At 48.3% G+C, this 24,776-nt stretch overlaps 1 protein-coding gene across 1 annotated transcript; it reads right to left on the reverse strand.

Moving 5' to 3' along the window:
- Positions 1-472: 472 nt before the first annotated feature.
- On the reverse strand, positions 473-20,009 carry PRPH (peripherin). Its single transcript, XM_080994733.1, has 9 exons — positions 18,474-20,009; positions 13,499-13,559; positions 13,025-13,120; positions 9,931-10,095; positions 7,682-7,807; positions 6,415-6,635; positions 4,205-4,254; positions 3,230-3,309; positions 473-627 (listed from the first exon to the last, which is right to left on the reverse strand). The coding sequence occupies exons 1-9, from the start codon at positions 19,040-19,042 to the stop codon at positions 580-582; spliced, it is 1,416 nt and encodes a 471-aa protein (XP_080850859.1). The 5' UTR covers positions 19,043-20,009; the 3' UTR covers positions 473-579.
- Between the last annotated feature and the right edge of the window lie 4,767 nt (positions 20,010-24,776).

Raw genomic sequence — 24,776 nt, forward strand, 5'->3', positions numbered from 1 at the left:
GGTCAGGGATGATGGGAAGTGTAGTCCCAAAACATCTGGAAGGCCGAGTTTGGGGGTGTCTGGCCTACAGACTTGATCTCTCAATCGCCACCAGGGTTAGGCTCTACACACAACTGGTAGATCTGTGCCAGCCTAGCCTGGGCTTTCATGGATTAACGCCCGACGCCCTGTAGAAAGGCAACGCTCCTCTTCTTTCACGACAACACTGGCTGGAACGGGCAAGGCGAGAGACTGCGTGGTTAAGAGAGGTAGGAGGCAGCTGGAAGAGGAAAGCGGGGATGGAGAAACTCCCCGGTCTCCAACCCGTGTGTGGTTATTGCTGGGGTCGCAACCAGGCTGCCCCCCAGGAAGGCTAGAAGTGCACATTGAAGGAGCAGGGCTGGCTGGGGAAGCCTGGTACAGTGGGGGAAGGCGGTTGGAGGTCAGAGGTATCATTCACCATCATCATAAATAAGGCCAGTGCGGCTTTGTGGGGGGGGGTCTGCTGCTGGGACTTCTGCACATTGGATAGCTGAGTGCCCGTCTCCACGGCGTTGGGGGTGGGGGGAAGGAGGGAGGAGGTGCCTGGGGCTCCCCAAATCACTTCTCTATCTCAGCTCTCTGCTCTTTCCTCGATTCAGTCACCACCTGCAGGAGACAAAATGCAAAAAACCGATAGAAAACAGGTCAGAGCCGAGAGGGAAAGGCAAGACCGTCTGATAGGTATATTGCTGAGCGTGGAATAGGCGACGCTCACAGGATCGTAGACAGGGCATTCCACAGTTCCTTGCAAGGAACACACCTGAGTGCTACATTTGGGATAGGGTTCATTTTGTTGTTGTTTAAACCAACAACAAAAAAGTTTCTAGCCCTTAAGATGGTCAGCCATGGTTTGAGCAGTTGTGAGTTAAAAGCTGGAGGGAGGAGGCTGGGTGGGATTTCTTGGCATTAGTGGGGAGACTTCAGTCTCTTGTATACCACTCTGCCTCTCCCCGTGGCTGATGTAAACAGAAAAAAGGTTATGCTAATACATGTAAATTTGCACTACTTGCATGATTTATACCGCCGGAGGTGTCGACGTGCCACTGTACCTCTATGGCTGCTCGTGCTTTCTGTGTCGCCACCCCAAATCCATGTTTCTGTCTCCCACCCCAAATCCACAACACACAAGAGAATGGGTGCCAACTTGAATAAAATATTGTGGGGGGGCCAGGTAAGCCCCACCCCACACAATCGATCACATGACGTGGCACACACACACACACCATTTAATTGAGAATGCCCATCAACTTTGTGGGGTATCAGCCCCCTCAAATATTTTACTGTGGAGGTCAAGGCCCCTAGGAGTTGGCTCCTATGCATGAGAAACTGTTTGCATTTCCTGCAGAGTTCATTTTTGCACTGCCTCATCTGCACCTACACTGAAGCTATTGTGCCGCACCCTGCACAGTCATTTTGTGTCGTGTTGTGCCCCCACCACATGCATTTCAGAACTGGCACCTGCAGCACTTCCTCAGAATTCCAGTTGTGTCCACTTCTCCCCACCCCACCCAAAAAAAAGCTTGGAGATCCCTGTTACGCAGAGACCAGAACTTAGAGTACCTTGTTGAATTTCTTCCCCTCCAAACACACACACACACACACACACACACAACCCTGGCCAGAGGCAATTCAGTCTCAGCTCCACACAGCTACATGTCGAGTGCTCATATAACACTTCCCACATGTAGAGCCACACAATCTTGACTGGCCAAACTGATTCCATAATAATTGTCTAGAGCAAATAGCATTGGGTCTCCTCCTGGAGAAAGGTCCCAACTGCAGGAGAGGATTGAGCCTCCTGAGCTGCAGTAAACCCGCGAAGAAGAAGAAGAAGAAGAAGAAGAAGAAGAAGAAGAAGAAGAAGGAGAGATAAAACATCAAACATAAAAAACTTCCCTAAACAGGGTTGCCTTCAGATGTCTTCTAAAAGTCAGATAGTTGTTTATTTCCTTGAAATCTGGTGGGAGGGCGTTCCACAGGGCAGGTGCCACTACCGAGAAGGCCCTCTGCCTGGTTCCCTGTAACCTCGCAGGGAGGGAACCACCAGAAGGCCCTCAGAGCTGGACCTCAGTGTCCAGGCTGAATGATGGAGGTGGAGACACTCCTTCAGGTATACAGGGCCGAGGCCGTTTATGGCTTTAAAGGTCAGCACCAACACTTTGAATTGTGCTCGGAAATGTACTGGGAGCCAATGTAGGTCTTTCAGGACCGGTGTTATATGGTCTCGGCAGCCATTCCCTGTCACCAGTGTAGCTGCAGCATTCTGGATTAGTTGTAGTTTCTGGGTCACCGTCAAAGGTAGCCCCACGTGGAGCACATTGCAGTAGTCCAAGCGGGAGATAACCAGAGCATGCACCACTCTGGCGAGACAGTCCATGGGCAGGTAGGGTCTCAGCCTGCGTGTCATCGGAGCTAGCAAGCCGAGAGAGATAAGGACACTGGAATGCGGACTGGAATGTGAGAAGGAGGAGGGGCAGTCCAGTGGCAGTGTTTCAGAGAGCAGACAAGCAGAAGATAGCAAAGCCCTAAACACCAATACTAGCTCAGAGACAGAAGGGGAGAGGCTGGGAATAGCTAGCCCAAAGACTCGGAGGCAGGAAAAGGTCAATGAGAGGAGGGCAAAAGAACGGAAGCGGAAGGGTTTTTTCCACTGTTGGAAGAAGAGGAAGAGCCGGAGTTTAGACTGGCAACTGCTAACTTGGAGTCAGACACAGAGTGAAGGAGCTCCGGAGTGATTTATGTGTTTGAGCAATAAACCTGAGATAATTACTGCCGGTGTCTCGCTTCTGTGGGAGAGTCAAGCCATTACACTGCGTACCAGATGGAACTGGTAGACATCTGCCCTGGACACAGAATTGACCTGCGCCTCCATGGACAGCTGTGAGTCCAAAATGACTCCCAGGCTGCGCACCTGGTCCTTCAGGGGCACAGTTACCCCATTCAGGACCAGGGAGTCCTCCACCCCTGCCCGCCTCCTGTCCCCCCAAAACAGTACTTCTGTCTTGTCAAGATTCAACCTCAATCTGTTAGCCGCCATCCATCCTCCAACTGCCTCCAGACACTCACATCAGGCAAACCTGCTTCCCCTTTGCTATAGGCCTAGATGCAGTCCTCTCTATAGAGAATTTCTCCTGCTTAAGACTACACTGAGGTCTGGGCGCTTCTATCCTCCTCCTCAATTTGGGAGAAAGAAAGGTAAACAACTTGCCTCTCCATCCCGGGTCTCGATGGTTTTGATCAGCACTGTCTTCCTAGAGTGGCTCTCCACCGTTGGCTCTGGCTCTGAAACTACAAGGGAGGGGGGCATTCAGAAGAGAGGGCATGGCAGTTTCAATACAATATGCACCTCCCCCTGCATCACCAGCACCCCCCCAAAAAAATACTCCAGTCCAAGCTGGGTGAAATCAGAAGGGATTGGAAGGAGGGAGGAGAGAGGTGTGATTTCTTCCTGCCAGTTCCCAAGGAAAAACAGCAATAAAAGCTAAGCTCAGGTGTCGTCTGTGGTGGGTGAGGAAGATGATGTTAGAATTCCTGCTCCGTGATTGTAGTCATGGGATTGTTGTCTATCACATGATGACGGTGTATGTTTTGACTCCACAGAGTGGGAATTGACAGAAACAGGATGCTTGTGTTACTGTGTTCCGTGAAGTGGGACTATTGTCCTTTGTTCTTTTTCTCTTTGCTGTCTGATGCTAGAGAGAGAGGGAGCCATGTTGCAGTGCTCCGTGTGTGTTTATATGTAAATAGATTAGGCAAAATGCTGAGTTGCTGAGGTCTGTTACGCATGATGCGCAAACTCTGCTGATCCCTAAGTGTGCCGGTGTCGGTTGGCATCGGTGTCTGTGATGTTTGGGCTGAAGAAAGCTTTTGAAGCTCCTGAACGATTGACCAGGAGGGAGAGAACATGCCAGCTGGGCATGTGTCTCTACCAGGGTCCTACTCGAGTGTAGGCAGAGCTCCTGAAAGATCCTCCAGGGTAGATTCTTGCAATCAGTTGGTGTGCTCCCAGAAATGTCAACCATAAATCCATCTTTGGATGAGGTGGAGCTCAACAGCTGGAAAGGGGTGTAAGTCAGAGCAATGAACATGGTCTCTTCCAAAAGTCCATGTTTGTGTGCAGCAGTGTGCGTAAGCACACATGATGCATTTTTTATGTATCCCAAATTTGGAGATAGAAGCTTACCTGTTGTTTTGAAGCCGAAGGAGGCCATGGACTGAACCGGCACTGCAATCCTGAAGGGAACAAGCCACAGTGAGCTCTACAATGAAGTCCCCCAGGAAGGACTTAGCTGGTTCAGAGAGATGCTGAAAACGCTTCTTGGAAACGTTAAGGTAAATTCAACAGTGTAAACGAGTCTCATTGGATGTAATACAGTGGTACCTTGGTTCTTGAACATAATCTGTTCCAGAAGCCCATTCGACTCCCGAAACATTCAAAAGCAAAGGCGCAGTTTCCAATTGGCGCAGGCACCCCAGAAACAATAGCTGACAGCCACACTGAATGTTCGGCTTCTGAAAAACGTTCGAAAACCAGACAACTTACCGGTACTTGTGGGTTTTCGGCGTTTGGGAGCCGATTTGTTCATCAACTAAGCCATTCGAGGACCCAGGTTCCATTGTAATGGAATACTGAATGGTTTAGTTTATGTAAAATATGCAGGGATTTATGATATGCAAATAAGCCATGGAAAGAGAAAAAGGGAAGTCACAGACATTTCAAGGTTGTTTAAATGAATATTCTAAAGCAGGCTTCCTCAGCCTTGACCCTCCAGATGTTTTGAGACTACAATTCCCATCATCCCTGACCACTGGTCCTGCTAGCTAGGGATCATGGGAGTTGTAGGCCAAAAACATCTGGAAGGCCGAGGTTGAGGAAGCCTGTTCTAAAGTGTAAAACAGAAAATTCAATGAAAATTATATATAAATAAACGTCTTTCTGGGGCATAATATGTGGTGCCTTCTTCCCGATCAGGAATTGATGTTTCTACCAGCTTTGTTTTTGAGAAATCCTTGGCATGTGTGGAAGTTCGTGACTATTAAATGATATCCTGCGGTGTGGGAACTAATGGGTGGACAACAAAAAGGGATTCTGCAAATACTTATGGTGGCAGAGAGGCTTATACTGCAAGGCTGGAAGGACAAATACCCACCCACTCCTGCAATCCACTACTACTCAGTGGCCTGAAGATCTCACTGCCCTTTCTACATTTAAAACGCATGGCTTAAAATACAGACGTCTCCCCACTTGCGCAAGTGGGGAATTACCATATTTTTCGCTCCATAAGGCACACCTGACCATATGGCACACCTACTTTTGGGGGGGAGAATTCAAGAAAAAAAATATGCATCTCTTGGGGGCTTTTGCGGGAGGTGGGGGAAGTGAGAGAGCCTCACTCTGTCCCTTCCCCCACCTCCCGCACAAAGATAGCCAGGGATAGCCGCACAAAGCCTCCCCAGGGCAGCGAGATCAAGGCTCCCTGCTGCCCTGTGGAGGCTTCGTGGGCTACCCCAGAGCTGCTCAGGAGCTTGTCGGGGCTGGTGGGGGAAGCCTGGGTCCCCCCTCCCAGCCTCAGGAACCACACATTCGCTCCATAAGATGCACAGACATTTCCCCTTAGATTTTAAGAGGGAAAAAGTGTGTCTTATGGAGCGAAAAATACGGTGCCCTGTTCGCCTCTGTCCTGCCCCATTCTGCCCCTGTTCCACCCCAATGGGGCATTGAAAATGGTGCACATCTCAAGATGGCAAAAACTGACTGGAAAACTCAGAAATCAAGAGGACAATAACTTTATAAAAGAATGGGGAAAACATATAAGTTATTTAAGAGACCACTGAAAGCAGATGGAAACATTGGCAGGATTTTGATCGCACTTGTAGTGTCATGATTACCATGGACAATATGGTTTGATAAAAAAAATGCTGGAGTATGGAAAAATATGCAGTAATAAATGTTTAAAATGGGACTCCATGGAGGGGGAGGGAGTCCTGAGATTCAGAGGAATCTCCACATATGGATATGTTTTTTTATTCTTGGCGTATAGCTTTGTACTTGTAAAACCAAATAAAAATGGCATCAAAAAAGAAGAAAGAAAATGGTGGGCATCTCAGTGGGAGCATGTGTGATGATTGGGGAGTTGCCCTCATATGGTATGCTTATTTAAATCTTGGCATTTAAATTAGAAATCATGTGATGTTCGTGTTGTTAATGACAGCTGGCGGTGTTTTCTCTCTCATCTCTTTCCTTCTGTCATATTTACAAAAATAAAATATAAAGACCTTGAGAAACCAATGAGCTCCTTTAAAACCGCTCTCCTCCTCTGATCCTGCAAAGGCAGAGATGGACCCACCGTGAGATGGGCCGAACCATGCAAAGAGCTATAGGGGAGTCCTCACCTGCTCTCCTCCCCCTCCAGCAGCTTGCGGTAGGTGGCAATCTCGATGTCAAGGGCCATCTTGACGTTCAGGAGGTCCTGATACTCCCGCAAGTGTCGTGCCATCTCTTCCTTCATGTGCTGAATCTCCTGCTCTAGCCGTGCCACCGCGTCCTGGTACGAGCCCATCTCCACCCCATATTGGTCCTCCAGGTCTCTCATCTGCCTCAGCAAAGCTTCGTTCTGGGGAGGAAAACACAAGTGGGGCTTACATGGGGGATGCAGGGAAGCAGGTCTCAGGGACACCTTACCCAGAAGCCACACCGACTCCCAAATCCTGCTCCTAATTCTCAACCGAGTGAGAACAGGCAAGACTGTGGACTCTGAGCTTCCCAGGCCTTGGAAACAGGGCGCAAGGCTGGCAAGGGCTGAAAATGGTTGTCCTCTTTTTTTCCCAGCTGCGAAAACGGACACAGAATCTGGAGCATAGGCATCCCACAATTATTATTATTATTATTATTATTATTATTATTATTATTTACATTCGCACCTTGGTTTTCGAACAGCTTAGTTCACACACAAACAACTCGGCAGTCAAATGTCACAAACCCGGAAGTAGGTGTTCCGGTTTGAGAACTTTGCCTTGGAAGCCAAACGTCCGACACAGCTTCCACAGCTTCTGATTGGCTGCAGGACGCTCCTGCAGCCAATTGAAAGCCATGCCTTGGTTTCTGAACGTTTCTTAAGTCGAACAGACTTCTGGAACACATTCTGTTCGAAAACCAAGGTACAACTGTATTGAGTTTATTTACCGCCCTATACCCAGAGGTCTCAGGGTGGTTCACAGAAAAGATCACAACATACATAATCAGAATAAATACAACAACCCAATAACACACACACACAAACCCCAGAAAAGAGCCACATTTTAAAAGGGTATAGGATGTATACATACACAATCACAATCACACTGCAAAATGTGGCACTGGGCAAAGAGAAGTCAGAAGTTCCAATGACCTCTGTGCTCAATTACACAGCATATATCGTTTTTCAACCTTTATGGTTTTGAAGATAAACTTGAAAATATATGATGGAAATGATATCTAGTGAAATCCCTGGTGAACTCGTAAAGGCCAGAAGAGGACATCAACGGCATCATTCGCTCAGGTTGAAGCCTTGAATCCTCACCCAAGAATACAAAACATTATGCAAAGATGGGAGGCTGCTCAGCTGCTGCCTCCCAAGGAACAGGAAAAGGGGGCTGAGGACAGGAAGGACGTCATACTGACCGTTCCTTTGAGTCCATCCACTTCACAGGTGAGGCTCTGGATCTGGCGCCGGGATTCGTTCATCTCCTGCTTGGCCTGGCGAAGCGCTTCGTGGTTCCGGTTGGCTGCGTCTGACAGGTCAGCAAACTGCAAGCGGTTGGGGGAGTCAGTGGAGAGAAGGGAAAGACCCGTCCCCAAGACCATTTCCTAGTCTATCTCCTAGTCTATCAGGGGGTCTGGAAACCAAGCCATATGAGGAGCGGTTGAAGGAGATGGATATCTTTAGCCTGGAAAAGAGGAGACTGAGAAGAGATAGGATAGCCATCTTCAAATATCTGAAGGGCTGTCACATGGGAGAGGAAACAGGTTTGTTGTCTCCTGCTCAGGAGGGCAGGACTTGAACCAATGACTTCAAGTTACAGTCAAACCTCGGTTTTCGAACGTCTCGGCTGCCGAACATTTCAGAAGCCAAACGCCGAAAACCCGGAATACTTCCATTTTTGAACATGCCTCAGAAGTCAAACAGCTTCCGAGGCGTGTTTTTCAATTTTCCTCATTGAACTTGCTGATAAGCCCTTTGATCCTTGGTTTTCGAACGTTTCAGAAGTCGAACAGACCTCCGGAACGGATTACATTCGAAAACCGAGGTTCCACTGTACAAGAAAGTAGATTCCAACTAAACATACCGGAAAACTTTCTGACAGTAAGAGCAGTTCACAAAGGAACGGTCTCCCTCAGGAAGTTGTGGACTCTACTTCCTTGGAGGTTTCTAAGCAGAGGTTGAGTGGCCATCTGTCATGGATGCTTTAGCTGAGATTCCTGCATTGCAGAGGGTTGGCCATGCTGACCCCTGGGGTCCCTTCCAACCAGTTCTATAATTCCTAGCAACAACGAGCTGTTTGTGTGTGTGTCTTGAAATGGCACTGTAGTCATAGCCGGCCGTCCCAGACTGTACTCCAAGGAAAGGGGAGCCTATGGAGTCTCCAAATGTCAATGGACTCAAGCTCCCATCCTTCCCAGCCAGAACAGGCTCTCCATCGATATGTAGCCCACCCTCCCACCTGTCAAGGCTTCAGGGAATCCTATCCCTCCCATGGTGGGATGCCAAGAAGCATGAGTTCTTACCGAGTACTTTATTCAATATTCACAGAGAGAAATGAAGGAATGCAGGAATGTGTCCAGGGCAGCTGTTTACCAGCTCCATCTGGTACACAGGCTGAGACCCCACCTGCTCATAGACGGTCTTGCCAGAGTGGTGCATGCTCTGGTTATCTCTCGCTTGGACTACTGTAATGTGCTCTATGTGGGGCTACCTTTGAAGGTGACCCGGAAACTACAACTAATCCAGAATGCGGCAGCTAGACTGGTGACTGGGAGCAGCCACCGAGACCACATAACACCGGTCTTGAAAGACCTACATCGGCTCCCAGTACGTTTCCGAGCACAATTCAAAGTGTTGGTGCTGACCTTTAAAGCCTTAAACAGCCTCGGTCCAGTATACCTGAAGAAGCGTCTCCACCCTCATCAATCAGCCCGGACACTGAGGTCCAGCGCCGAGGGCCTTTTGGCTGTTCCCTCACTGCGAGAAGCCAAGTTACAGGGAACCAGACAGAGGGCCTTCTCGGTAGTGGTGCCCTCCCTGTGGAACGCCCTCCCACCAGATGTCAAAGAGAACAACTACTACCAGACTTTTAGAAGACATCTGAAGGCAGCCCTGTTTAGGGAAGCTTTTAATGTTTGATGTATTACGGTATTTTAATATTTTTTTGGAAGCCGCCCAGAGTGGCTGGGGAAGCCCAGCCAGATGGGCAAGGTATAAATAATATATTATATGATTATGATTATGATTATTATTATTATTATTATTATTATTATTATTATCATCATCTCTTAGATAATGGTGTTGCTCCAAGTAAAGTCCCACCCCCTCAGTCACGCCTATTCTACGTCACCCTTGCGCCGGCTAATCTGTGCTTTCTGTTCTCCTACTCTCACAGCACACCTGGTCCGGGGGGGGGGGTCAGGAATGCTTTCAAGAGACACTGAGTTTGCAAACTGCCTCTCCCCTGGTGCTTCTCCTTCCTGCTGCTCCCCCAATATTTCCCAGCTTCTCCCCTCTGCAGCCTCTGAACTATGCCCTTCTGCAAACCGCTGTTCTAAATCTATACTGTCCTCCTCTTCCCAGGAAGGTACATGGGGGGGCAGCTCCCAACATTCCTCCCCGGTCCAGCCCCTAACACCACCCTTGTAGCTGCACCCAGTTTAGGTACCTTGGATTTGTACCACTCCTCGGCCTCCTGCAGGTTCTTGACCGCGATGCTCTCATACTGGGTGCGGATGTCCCGCAGGGCAGCTGTCAGGTCCGGCTTGGCCTGCTCCACCTCCACTTGCACCTGCTGCTGGCTGTGCATGCTCACCTGCATGTCGTTCAGCTCCTGCATGCGCCGAGACATCGATGGGGACAAAGATACAAAGATGCAAAGGAACACAGACATGACAAATCACACGCAGAGAGATTGTAAGAGGAGATACTACAAAAAGAGAGAGCACAAATGCAGAGGAGCACAGCCACAAGGAGACGCAGGCCCATTATACATAGACTCCCTAACGTGAGACTACGTGGCAGAGAAAGTATGCTTCTCGGTTTCTGTCTCATTTATATACCACTTTTGGCCCCCCGAGCCCCCAAAGCGATGAACAGCATTAATACATGTCATGAAAGAAATATAAAGCGGAAATGCGATACGTACGCTAGATTGAGCAAAACAACTTTTTTAAAATAGCACAGAAATTTGGTCAAGAATAGCAGTTAGGCAACAGGATCTGGCTATTAATCTATAGGTGTGGCACATCAGAGGCGGGAGAAATCTGCCATTCGATTTTGCTTCTTTTCTTTTCTTTTTTGCATAAGGAAAAGGACTAATCAGAACTACCTTGTTTTCTTCTTACACTGCCTGTAAGATGTTAGGCAGTCCTAAGCTTTCCCCCAAATCATTGGGGGAGTTCAGAGGTAAGAGGGGATGCTGAGAATGGCTGGAGAAAAAAAACAATTTATTCTCTCTGTGTCTCTGTGTCTGTCTGTCTGTCAGTCAGTCAGTCTCTCTCTCTCCCTCCCTCCCTCCCTCCCTCCCTCTGTGTGTGTGTGAGAGAGAGAGAGAGCGAGAGTGTGTGTGTGTGTGTGTGTGTGTGTGTGTGTGTGTGTGTGTCTTTCTTTCTTTCTTTCTTTCTGTCTCACTGAGGGTTACCAAACTTTGGCACTGTTTTATTCCAGCTGCTGGAATAGCTTCATGTGTGTTTGCATGAAGATTTGGGGAGAAAGCGTGCTTGTATGTGGCAGAATACTGGAGGAAACAGGTGAGGAGGTCACTTACTGGCATAGAGGAAATGCGTGGACTGACTTGATTCAAACAGGAATTTATTTGGGCAATGAGCTTGTAGAAAACTGATTTGGGGTAATGTTCCTATTATAAGATATATGTTATGGTATTCTTATGTTATGGTATCTGTGCGTGGAATAAAATACTTTGAAGTTGGTGAATACGCTATGTGCATACCCTATACCATGCCCCACAGCACGGTGGGGGGGGCATCAGTTTTGTCTTGTTCTTCTTCCACTTTTTATTTTATTGGCTTGTTAACAAAAAAAAAAGTGAAAACATAACAAAAAGAAAGAAAACAAAAGAATCCAAAATTTAAAGCATAAAGTATCACAGTCTTGAATGATAGATGGACACATTAGTACAAAATTCCCATATACAGCACAGTTACATAGTTACAGAGTGGGGCCATGGGTGCAACTGTATCACTGTTACTCACTGCTAGACAAAGAAGAAGAAGAAGCAAGTGACTATCTGCTGCATGCAAGGGTTTCTCAGCTGCATCAGTCCTGCAAATCTACATACCTGAAGGAGCGTCCCCACCCCCGTTGTTCTACCTGCACACTGAGGTCCTGCGCCGAGGGCCTTCTGGCGGTTCCCTCACTGCGAGAAGCCAAGTTACAGGGAACCAAGCAGAGGGCCTTCTTGGTAGTGGTGCCCGCCCTGTGGAACGCCCTCCTATCAGATGTCAAGGAAATAAGCAACTACCAGACTTTTAGATGACATCTGAAGGCAGCCCTGTTTAGGGAAGTTTGTAATGTTTGATGTTTTATCGTGTTTTTAATATTCTGTTGGGAGCAGCCCAGAGTGGCTGGGGAAACTCTGCCAGATGGGCGGAGTGTAAGTAATAAATTATTATTATTATTATTATTATTATTATTATTATTATTCATAACTCTGGATACAAGCTATCCTGCTCATGCACCCAAGGGTGGGGCTAGGGATGCAACTGCACTTCTGCTGTTTACCACCAGATGGAGCACAAGCAAAATGGCTTCTGCAAGAACCTCGGAACATCAGAAATGTTAAAGGACTCTAAATGGGATCCCCATGAAGCCCGTGCACAAAATCTTCCCCTACCCCATGCCCACTTCTGCTGCTTCTCCTGCCACCCCTTACCTGTCTCCCAAGGCTGCCACCATCCTCAGGAGCAAGCCATGAGTTTGGGATAAAACATAATTCCTGTTGCGAGGCATGTACAGATAAGGTTTGAGCCCAGTCTTCTGCCCTCAGTGGAAGCAGCAGCTGCTGCCGTCAATACAAATGGCACACCTGTCCAGTTGTATAGGGTTCAGCTGCTCTCTCAAATGCCTCTATGTAAGCCAGTCAATGAACTAGTTGTAGTAAGGTTGAAGCTTACTGGGAAATGATATATAATGAATCGAAAAGGATATTTAAATTAACATTTGTAAAAAAACCCAAAAAAACCCAGAAGCTTTTCTCTTGGGAATTATAGGGACAGAACTACCTAAATTGTATAGAAATTTATTTATGTATGCGACTACAGCGGCAAGAATGTTACTTTCCCAAAAGTGGAAAGAAGCAGATGTCCCAGAAAAGGAAGAATGGATGCAAAAACTTATGGAATATGCAGAAATGGCAAAACTCACCGGAAGAATAAGAAATCAAGATAACAAACTTTTCATAAAAGAATGGAAATGGTTTATTGAATATTTACAGATAAATTGTAAACAGATAAAAATATTAGCGGGATTAATGTCATAATCTGCAGTTTTATAAGAGTATTTATCTATAGTCGATAAAGAAATGAGTAAGTTAAATGAATTTGGAGATGCATAAGATAGAAAAAAATGAATTCAAGGAATCGCAGAAAGAGGGGAAGTCAAATTTTGAAATGTCAAATTGATTGGAAAACTGTTGAAATGTATAAATTTGAAAATATAAATAAAAAACTAAAAGAGAGAGAGAGAAAAGGAAGTTTCAAATCTGCCCTCCACTCAAAGGCCACCCCCGTTATTTCCCATACCTCTTCATGTAGTTTCTTAAGGAATTCAATTTCATCCATGAGGGATTCAATCTTGCGTTCCAGCTCCAGGCGCGAGAGGGTGGCATCATCCACATCCTACCAAACCAGGGAGGAGAAACGAGCCATGATCAGAACCTCAGCAAGCCCCTTTCCATTTTAACGTAAAATACATATGGGTCAGAGAAGGATCGGGGAAAGCAAACAAGGTAATCCCAGCCTCATCCGCCAGGCTGCGATGGTGGGCTGAGGGGGAGAGAACAGGGTGCCTCAGTTCAGCACCACGGACAGCAGCCACAGCTGCCCAAAGCTGCTTTCAAGAACTTGGCTTGTGCCTTTACTGTTCAAGGACCCTTCACCCATGTATGAGTGCAGGAGCTAATACGTGCGGCAGTTTGCAAACAGCAGAGTGTGCTGGCACCCTACAGTTACTCAAGGGTAAGTGGGCTAGCCTGCCCCGCCTAGAGCCCCACTTACCTTGCGGAACAAAACCAAGTTCCCTTCAGCATCTTCGCGCTTGTGCATCTCCTCATCCAGCCTGTAGAGGACAAAGAACAGCAAAGAGCTAATAATAGGGCTAACTCCATAGTTTGTCATCTTCCCCCGGGTGACACTCCCCACTTTGGTGACACTTCTGCTCTGCTGCATAAACTCCCGACATCCTTTTCCTTATTCCAGAAGCAGTCTATTTTTTATTCCTCCCTACACTCTGGACAGCATCTTAAAAAGCAGTGACATCACCTTGCCAACAAAGGTCCGTATAGTTAAAGCTATGGTTTTCCCAGTAGTGATGTATGGAAGTGAGAGCTGGACCATAAAGAAGGCTGATTGCTGAATAATTGATGCTTTTGAATTATGGTGCTGGAGGAGACTCTTGAGAGTCCCATGGACTGAAAGAAGATCAAACCTCTCCATTCTGAAGGAAATCAGCCCTGAGTGCTCACTGGAAGGACAGATCCTGAAGCTGAGGCTCCAATACTTTGGCCACCTCATGAGAAGAGAAGACTCCCTGGAAAAGACCCTGATGTTGGGAAAGATGGAGGGCACAAGGAGAAGGGGACGACAGAGGATGAGATGGTTGGACAGTGTTCTCGAAGCTACCAGCATGAGCTTGACCAAACTGTGGGAGGCAGTGGAAGACAGGAGTGCCTGGCGTGCTCTGGTCCATGGGGTCACGAAGAGTCGGACACGACTAAACGACTAAACAACAACAACACGCTCTGGACTCTGCTTTTATAGGCAAAGCAGGATGCAAGAACCAGTCAAATGAGCCGCACCCAGGAGTTCCTGCTTCTACGCCCCCTTGCTGCCATCCGCCACACCCCTACATCACAAGAACACAATGCCAAACAGACTTCTCCAGCCCCCTGACATCGGTCGACCCTGTGCTGGTAACACCCACAGGGCTTACCTAAAGCAGATAGCCAGTGCAGGAAGAGTAGGGGAAAGTCACTGAGAAGTATCAGGAATAAGGAACATTTGGTTAGAGGTGGAGATGGAGATCAAGTGAAATTGAGACCGTTCCAGAAATGCTTTGCATTGGCATCAGAAGCTTTTGGCCATTCCATGTTTATTCAAGTTGCATTCTCCATTCTCCTCCTTGGGAAGGGATGGTTTTTCAAGACACAGATGGATGCTGTCACACCCTTCCCCAGTGATGTATTCTCCACTCCACCCCGCAACACCAACGCCACCATCTCCCATAGTCCCTGAGCTGACGCAGGAGACAGATGGCACTATTAGGGCAGGGAGACTGGAGAACCTGGCAAGTCCCACGTCACTCTGCATGGCTGAAGGGGACCACACCCCACCTCTCTCCCAGGCTTCTGCTCCTTGTGCATGCCTTATCCACCCCCTTCTCTTCTTCCCAAATAGCCCACCCCCACCCTGCCCCATCTGCCACAGCATGAGCGATGCCAGGATGCAGAAATTCAAACCCCACCCCACGGTGCCATGGGGAATGCAGTCTTGAGGCTGTGGCTTTGCTTGCTTTTGCTTTTCAGCACAGTGATGTGCGCATGGAAGTTGCAATGCCCTGGGAGGAACCCCTCTTGCGTGTGCAGCATGGGACTCCATGCGAACCACATGCCCCCCTTTAAGGAGGCTGCTGCTACCCCACCCACACTGGCTACCCACCTCACACAATTCCTTGCCAGCTCACAGGGATTCCCCCTGTCCTCATCATACTGCCCCTGGAATAGAGAGCTCTCTGGCTAAGGGCGTTATTGCTGTGGCGGAAGCTCTCTCGCCACACCCCACTGCTCCCCCTCTACCAAGTACCAGAAATAGCCATCTCCTTGCACCCTGCCCCATCCAGACATCTCATGGATGACACAAAGGGACAGAAGTTCATCTCCTCCCTGCCACTCTCCACCATCGCCTTCCTGTTTTCAGGTACATATACCCACGGTCCCACACTGCATGTAGACAGCTCTTCTTTGCTCCTGCATCCCTTGCTTTATTGCCCTTTGTCACTAATAATAATAATAATAATTTATCTATACCCCACCCATCTGGCTGGGTTTCTCCAGCCACTCTGGACGGCTCACAACAGAATATTAAAAACACGATAAAACATCAAACTTTAAAAACTTCCCTGAACAGGGTTGCCTTCAGATGTCTTCTAAAAGTCAGGTAGTTGTTTATTTCCTTAACATCTGATGGGAGGGCGTTCTACAGGGTGGGTGCCACTACTGAGAAGGCCCTCTGTCTGGTTCCCTGTCACCTTGATTCTCGCAGTGAGGGAACCGCCAGAAAACCCTTGGAGCTGGACCTCGGTGTCCGGGCTGAACGATGGGGGTGGAGACACTCCTTCAGGTATACTGGGACGAGATCAGCACCAATTGTGCTCTGAAACGTACTGGGAGCCAATTTAGGTCTTTCAGGACTGGTATTATATGGTCTCAACAGCCACTCCCAGTCACCAGTCTAGCTGCCGCATCCTCCTGCCACGTTGGACTCATCCCATTAGTGGAGAATTATTCCCCACCACACCCTTCCCACCCCGCTGACACATCTCAAGGACCAGTCTTACTTATTTTCTGCGTGTATCAACCTTCCTAGAATCCCTATATCTCCCAAGACATCTTTTTATTGTGGCTGTTTGTTTGTTTTTTTAATTTATCCCTCCACACAGTTCTGGATGGAACAGTTTCCAATCAACCATCTTTCCACAATCTCCATCGGGAGGCGGAACCAAAACGAAAAGATTCTAGCAAACCTTTCCAAAGTGCAGAATTCCTGGCTTGCAACTCTTCCTTCTGCAAGTCATCAAAGTTCAAATTCAATGCCTCCGAGTCTCCCAGACCTACACCGTCAGTGCAGAAAAATCCTGACACACTTACTCAAAAGCAAGTCCCAGGATGTCCGGTTCTCAGTGTGCATAGGATTCCATGCACAAGCCTAACCATGTATTTTCAGAAGGAAGTCCTATTGAACTCATCAGGGCTTACTTCCAGGTTATGATTGCGGCCTTAATTGTTGTCTTGTCCCAGACTCTTATGCAGCAGTGGGTATACAGCCCAGGAACACTGGATCCCAGGTTTACCGGGGTGCAACTTTAATCCCTCTTTTAGGATTGAGAATAAGCTCCCAGCACAATCCAGCACATTCCCCCATCACTGCCTAAGGCTAATAAAATAAAATAAGAAAAGGTGCTCTGATTGCAGGGCAGTGATTCATCATTTGTAATGCATGCAGTTGGAATGTAATGAGTGGATTAGAGAAAGAATTGTATAGATTTAGTTGGTTCCCATTTGTTTATCAATCATATCAGGAACCTAGGAAGCTGGCCATTGGTCCATTTAGTGAGGTATTGCCTGCACCAACAAGAAGAGACCCTACAGGGTCTCAGACCAGGGTCTCCCTTGGTCCTACCAGGAGATGCAGGAGAATGAACCTGGGACCTTCTACATTCAAAGCAACTGCTCTACAGCTGATGCACTGTCCTTCCCCACAAGGTGTTATATAATGCCGTTTCCCATTTTTGCTGCTTTGCTTTTGAGCTGGAAACTAAGGAAGAAATGTCTGGATCCCGGAAAGGCCCACTGCTACACAGTCATGCCACCCCTCAGGACTTTGGGGTGTAGAAGGACACTTACAGAATGAGCAAGTTCCCCAAATGCAACAGAGCTGGCATGCCACATTTTGAAGCCAATTAAGTATAATACGTATTCCCACCCAAAGAGCCTGGGCGGTTAAGTGCACAGTCTAAAACCATCACTTTCTGAACCTTCCTTACTTAACCCACAGCGGCGTAGCGTGGGTTATCAGCACCCGGGGCAAGGCAAGTAATTTGCGCCCCCTAACCCGGGGCAAGGCAAATAATTTGCGCCCCCTAACCCGGGGCAAGGCAAGTACAGTAATTTACTCTCCCAAGCAGCAGCAGCAGCGAGGCTTCTCTTTCCCCCGCGCTCTCCTGGAGCTGCCTCTTTTCTTTCCTTTTTTCCCTTTCTCCAAGGCTTTTCGCTTTCTTTCCTTAATTGATTCCTCCTCCACACCGCAGAGTTTCCTAGCTGCTTCCCCCCCCCTTCCCCTCTCTCTCCTCCTCGCTCTGCTTGCCTTGCCCTGCACCGGCAGCAGCAGGCGCAGCCAGACCCCCGCCAGCCAGCCCGCCCGCCCGCCCACCCGGCTTCCTCTCCTTTTTTTGCCCGCGGCAGAAGGCTTCGCTCTCCCCCTTCCGCGACCTCCTCGCCAAGCCGAGCGAGCGCGGGCTCCCTAACCCGTGGATTTTAGTAGGGGCAGAGAGCTGCTAGTGCGAGCGCGCCCCCCGCCCATGTTGCGCCCGGTGCGGCCGGCCCCCCTGGCACCCCCCACGCTACGCCACTGTTAACCCACATATCGCTAGGCTGCATCAATGGACTCTGCTGACTTGGAGGCAGGACAGGGGTGGCTATTATTTCAGGCCGAGTCCCTAACCCTGCCCTTTTGCAAGAGGACCTGGAATTGTGCCTCTCTGGCGCTGCCACCAATTAAAAGTCTTGCTATCTTCGGAGGGAGAAGTGCCATCAGAGTGCGACGCTACCTCTTCCCTATTTCCAAGCAGAGAGAGTTAGCAAAGATTTCTGAATATTGAGGGAGTGGGAAATGGGACTCTGCGCGAGATCAGAGGCAACCATCTTCATCTACTCCAAATGATGCGTTTGGGGGCCGGGCTGACTTCATCTTCATCTACCCAGAAGGATCCCTTTGGGGGGGGGGGGCTGACTCCAATTGAGTTCTGGCTTGTCTTTTGCTTCATCTTTCTCAGGACCCTCCCACCACCCAAAGGAGAACCCAGGAATCCGGGGGGGGGGGCCGCTTGCCGCGATTAACCCCTCCCGCCCCGCCCCAGCAACTTAAAACAGCGCACAAGGCTGAAGTTCAGTTTTCCGCACAGGATGTGGCCCGGCTTGCCCCCTCCATCTTCCGAGGAGGACCCCGGCGTCCTGGCACGCCCCCGCCCCCACCTCACCTCTGCTTGAGGGCGGCCAGATCCTCGGCCATGTTGTCCCTCTCGACCTGCAGGCGGTCGCGATCCTTGCCCAGCGCGTCTACCTGCCTGCGCAGCTCGCGGAGCTCGTCTTGGAAGAGGTCGGCGGCGCGCGTGGGCTCCTTGGAGCGCGCGTGGCCCAGCTCGGCCAGCAGCGCCGCGTTCTGCGTCTCCAGGTAGCGCACTTTCTCGATGAAGCTGGCGAAGCGGTCGTTGAGCTCCTGCAGCTCCTGCTTCTCGTTGCTCCGCGTGGCCAGGAACTCCTGGTTCAGCGCCTCGGCTACCGAGAAGTCCAGCTTCTCGGCCGCCCCGTAGGAGTAGCGCGGTGCCGGCGCGCTGGAGGATCGGAAGGTCATCGCGCCGCCGCCGCCACCGGCCCGGTAGGAGCGCATGGATGCCGCCGTCGAGGGCGTGCTCAGCAGCCGCGTGGCCGAAGAGGACGAGGCCAGGCGGGACGAGGAGTACGACAGCGGGGACAGCATGGGCGGCGGCCCGAAAGTGCGGCGGTACGAGGTGGCGCGGATGGCGCCGGAGTGGTGATGGTGGCTCATGGCGCAGCGGCTGGGCCTGGAGAGAGATGGAGGAGAAGGAGAAGAGGCGGCGTCGAGGCTGGGACGGAGCCGCGAAGTTCTCGACGGGGGAAGAAGGCGCCGCCTTCGGAGATGCCGCTTTATAGGCCCCCAAGTCGCGAACTGGAGGGGGGAGGAGGGCAGCAGCAGCAGCAGGAGGCTCCTCCTCTCTTGGATGCGGCCCAGAGCCCCGCATTGCAGCCCCGTCGTCTGGGAAAGGGAACCACCCCGCCCAGGCTGCTCTGCAAAGATGCTCTGGCGGGCAGGAGGGGAGGGTGAGTGGGATCCCAGGCGCCCTGCTCGGTCCTGTCCGGTCCACCGCCCTCCATGTCATAGTGCCAACACCCTGGGGTGCCTGAGCACCCACAAAATTCCCCGTGGATGGGCCGGGACACCCACCAATTTCGGTGCCAGGGCCATGCACGCTGCATGGCACCCACGGTCGCGGTGCCAAGCTGGCACGCCTGCTCCAGGTTGTTGGAGAGACAGAGCATCGCACTGCAGCCCCACCCCCAGCCTCCTCCCTCCTATGCACGTTTCTGTAGAAGTAAATCCCCTCGATTATCCGCAGCGGACCTGACACCCAGGGCCTTGCAGAGCCAGGCAGAGGCCCAGGCCAGGTAGATAATGTGCCCCCCCCCTTTATAAATAAGTAAGTATATAAATAATTTTCACAAAAGTTATGCTGACAAAGAATTTTATTTCAAGGCTTGAACCGTATCTGCATACAAAGATAAAATGGAAAATACAGTGGTACCTCGGATTAAGTACTTAATTCGTTCCGGAGGTCCGTTCTTAACCTGAAACTGTTCTTAACCTGAAGCACCACTTTAGCTAATGGGGCCTCCTGCTGCTGACATGCTGCTGGAGCACGATTTCTGTTCTCATCCTGAAGCAAAGTTCTTAACCTGAAGCACTATTTCTGGGTTAGCAGAGTATGTAACCTGAAGCGTATGTAACCCGAGGTACCACTGTATAGATATACAATAGTGAATATGCTGACTGAGGCCCCATCTGGGCCTGCTGACACCGGACTGGGACATCAAGGCCAGGCAAGAATGGAGAAGTACATTGTTCGCGGGTCTCTCTCTACCCAGGGTGGGGGAAGTTCCTGCGTGGGGGGAGCTAGGGCACAGGGCGGTGGATCACCAATTCTCCCTCTAGATCTGTCGGCAAAAATGGAATGGGTTGGATAAATATGTCAGGGCAGTGGTTCCCAATTAGTTAAATCCTGTTTTTCAAAAGCCAACCCATGGACCCGCTGCTTTTGAAATATTTTGATTGTGGTGGTTTTTGTTCTGTGAATGGTGCCACAGGACCCCCCCCCCCCCCGTGGGTGGGTCACGTGGACCCCCTGGGGTCCGTGGACCACCAATGGGAAACCATTCTGTGTTAGGAGAGGAAGCAAGAAGGCAGGTAAACTAAGTGAGATGGGGGAGCCACCATTGCGTGGCAGAAAAGAGGCATTAAAATTCAGCCGGGTAGTTTATTATTATTATCGGCTGCCAAGCAGGAAGAGTTTTCTGTGGCTCCCTGAAACATAGGCTCGTAGAATTGTAGAGTTGGAAGGGACTCTAGGGGTCATCTAGTCCAACCACCTGCAAAGCAGGAATCTCAGCTAAAGCATCCATGACAGATGGCCAGAGCGGGGTGACATTTTGGCAATACAGTGGTACCTCGGGATGCGAACAGGATCCATTCCGGAGCCCTGATTGCATCCTGAAGCGAACGCAACCCACATCTGTGCGTGCACAGGTCATGTTTCGCCGCTTCCGCGTATGCATATGATGTCATTTTGACCATCTGCACATGCGCGCGTGGCGAAACCCAGAAGTAACGCACTCCGTTACTTCCAGGTTGCCGCGGAGCGCAACCCGAAAATACTTAACCGGAAGCACATTTATCCTGAGGTATGACTGTATTTGGGACGCAGGTGGCACTGTGGGTTAAACCACAGAGCCTAGGACTTGCCGATCAGAAGGTCGGCGGTTTGAATCCCTGCGACGGGGTGAGCTCCTGTTGCTCGGTCCCTGCTCCTGCCAACCTAGCAGTTCCAAAGCACGTCAGAGTGCAAGTAGATAAATAGGTAGCGCTCCAGTGGGAAGGTAAACGGCGTTTCCATGCGCTGCTCTGGTTCGCCAGAAGCGGCTTAGTCATACTGGCCACATGACCTGGAAGCTGTACGCTGGCTCTCTTGGCCAATAAAGCGAGATGAGTGCTGCAACCCCAGAGTCAGCCACAACTGGACCTAATGGTCAAGGGTCCATTTACCTTTCCTTTTATGACTGTATTCAGACCCAGTGAGCACTCAAGCCATTGCATCTTGCTCCATATGCACTGGTCCAACTGCACTGGCTACCAATGAGTTTCTGGGCCCAATTCAAAGTGCTGGTTTTGACCTATAAAGCCTTAAATGGCTCAGGACCACAATACCTCAAGGACCACCTCTTTCCATATGAACCTACCCAAACCCTGAGATCATCTTCTGAGGCCCTCCTTCCTGTGCCTCCCCTATTGCTTGCTTAATAAGTCACTCTGCCTTTGCCAGCTTCCATCTGAGAAGCGGGAGAGAGAGAGAAATTGATCACAACAACAGCAGCAGCAGCAGCAGCAGCAGCAGCATTGTCAAGTACTTCAACTTGCATATCCAGCAAGCATGAAACTATGGGGATGCGCGCGCGCACACACACACACACACACACACACACACACACACACACAAATGCAAGTCATGGGTGATGCAGCCAAGAGAGCTTACACCCACAAGTTGACTCACATAGGCCTGGTACCTCATCCAATTTACCAACCTTGCAGTCTGCATAGAAATCAGCTGTGGTTTCAGGGAGACGTCCATGCCGACAAACCATACGCCAAGAAACCTCTTTAAAAATCTCATATGCATATCATATCGCAGTTGGTTTTATCATTCCTTTTTTTTTTTTTAAAGCAATTTATTAAGTTTTACAATAAAAAAAAACATAATAAACAATGTAACATTGATCTTAACATATTTTCACATTTTCTTTAGACTTCCTCACATCTCCCGCTCCCATTTTCATCGTTATAACGTTTTGTCAGCAATTTATCATCTTATTTATCTTATATCCCTTATATTTCATAATCTTATAATTCTCAAAAGGAGCTAAATTTCACAATCTTACTTATTTTCTTAAAAACTTCTAAATTTAGTGGTGCTCAGTTATTTTGATCTAGCGTCTTGTTTAGCATTCACTCAAATTACAGTACTTTTGTAAATAGTTCTTAAATTTCTTCCAGTCCTCCTCAATCCTCTCTTCTCCCAGGTCACGGATTCTGCCGGTCATTTCAGCCAGTTCCATGTAGTCTATCAGTTGTATCTGCCATTCTTCCAGTGTGGGTAGATCTTGAGTTTTCCAGTGTTTTGCGAGAAGTATCCTTGCTGCTGTTGTTGCATACATAAAAAATGTCTGGTCCTTCTTTGCCACCCCTTGGCCGACAATACCCAAAAGGAAGGCCTCTGGTTTCTTAGTAAAGGTATATTTAAATACCTTTTTCAGTTCATTATAAATCATTTCCCAGAACGCCTTCACTTTAGGGCAAGTCCACCAGAGGTGGAAGAACGTTCCCTCACACTCTTTGCATTTCCAACACTTATTATCAGACAGGTGGTAAATTTTGGCAAGTTTGACTGGGGTCATATACCATCTATAAATCATTTTCATTACATTTTCTTTCAGAGCGTTACATGCAGTAAATTTCAATCCATTGCTCCACAACCTCTCCCAATCCTCAAACATGATATTATGCCCAATGTCCTGTGCCCACCTTATCATAGCCGATTTAACCGTTTCATCTTGTGTATTCCATTTCAACAGCAAGTTATACATCCTTGAAAGTACCTTAATCTTTGGTTCTAACAATTCTGTTTCTAATTTCGATTTCTCCACCTGGAACCCTAGTTTTTTATCATTTTTAAAAACTTCTTTAATCTGAGCGTAATGTAACCAATCTCGCACTTTGTCTTTCATTTTCTCCAAACTCTGCAATTTCCAATTGTCTCCATCCTTTTCTAGTATTTCCCAATATTTTGGCCATTTAGCCTCCATATTGGGTCTTTTTCGGGCCTTGGCTTCCAAAGGTGAAAGCCACCTTGGTGTTTTATTTTCCAGCAAGTCTTTATATTTTGTCCAGACATTAAACAATGATTTTCTGACAATATGGTTCTTAAAGGCCTTATTTGCTTTAACCTTGTCATACCATAAATATGCATGCCATCCAAAAGCATTGTTAAACCCTTCCAAATCTAGCACATCAGTGTCCTCAAGAAGTAGCCAGTCTTTTAGCCAGCAGAACGCTGCGGCTTCATAATACAACTTTAAGTCTGGCAGGGCAAAGCCCCCTCTTTGTTTTGCATCAGTTAATATCTTAAACTTAATTCTGGGCTTTTTGCCCTGCCAGACAAACTTAGAAATGTCTCTCTGCCACTTCTGAAAGCACCCCGTTTTGTCCAAGACCTGAAGTGTTTGAAATAAAAACAACATCCTTGGCAATACATTCATCTTGATAGCAGCAATTCGGCCTAACAAAGAAAGTTTCAATTTTGACCAACTATCTAAGTCTCTCTTAATTTCTGTCCAGCATTTTTCATAATTGTCCTTAAATAGACTTAGATTTTTTGCTGTTATGTTTACCCCTAGGTATTTTACTTTTTTAACCACATTAAGTTCCGTCTCATTCTGAAACCGTTCTGACTCTGTATCAGTCAAATTTTTCCCCAAAACCTTAGTTTTCTGTTTATTTAGTTTAAATCCAGCCACCCGACCAAAGTCATTAATCAGTTGTAATACTCTTTTCGTACTGGGCTCTGGCTTCTGCAAGGTCAAAACCAGGTCATCTGCAAAAGCTTTTAATTTATATTGTTTCTGGCCGACCTGAATTCCTTCCACCAACCGATCCTCTCTAATCATGTTCAATAGCACTTCCAGAACCGAAATAAATAACAAAGGGGAAATAGGGCAACCTTGTCGTGTCCCTTTTTCAATTTTAAACTCTTCTGTAACCACATTATTAACTATCAGTTTAGCTTTCTGTTCTGAGTATATCGCCCCGATCCCATTCTCAAAACCCCGTCCCACTCCCATCTCTTTTAAATTTCCCATCATAAATTTCCAGGAGATATTGTCAAAGGCCTTCTCCGCGTCTATAAAAATTAAAACTGCTTTTGTATTTATGTCTGTTTGCAAAAGTTCCAAAATGTCAATAATGTTCCTTGTATTAGCAAACAGATGTCTTCCTGGGAGAAAGCCGGCCTGGTCCTTATGAATTACTTCATTTAAAACTTTTTTAAATCTATTTGCCAAAATGTCTGCAAATATTTTGTAATCCACATTTAAAAGAGAGATGGGACGGTAGTTCTTAAGTTGTGTCTTTTCAGCTTCCGACTTTGGTATTAATGTGATAAACGCTTCCTTCCACGACTCCGGTAAATGGTTTTATCATTCCTGACCACCGCTCCACGCACATATATATATTGGGGAGGCTAGTTTTTCTGGAGCTGAAGAGCTGCATCAGAAAACTTTGACAGAAGCCCTTTCTTTTTCTTTCCCCCACATGTAATAATTTTTTATTATTTTATATAAAGTTATACACAATAACCATAACCATTCCAAAACATGAGAATAGAGAAGGTTCTTTCAAACCTTCAGACCTCCTTCCCTCCCTCCGTGGGTTTCATTTC

This window comes from Podarcis pityusensis (genome assembly GCF_964106645.2).
Source record: "Podarcis pityusensis genome assembly, chromosome: 2".
Lineage (NCBI taxonomy): Eukaryota > Metazoa > Chordata > Lepidosauria > Squamata > Lacertidae > Podarcis > Podarcis pityusensis.

Coding starts and splice junctions, on each gene's coding strand:
- PRPH (XM_080994733.1), bottom strand. CDS start 19,042: ATGAGCCACCATCACCACTCCGGCGCCATCCGCGCCACCTCGTACCGC. Junction 6,636..7,681: donor TGGATGGACTCAAAGGAACG/GTCAGTATGACG, acceptor TTTCCTCCCCAG/AACGAAGCTTTGCTGAGGCA. Junction 628..3,229: donor TCGAGACCCGGGATGGAGAG/GCAAGTTGTTTA, acceptor TGTCTCCTGCAG/GTGGTGACTGAATCGAGGAA.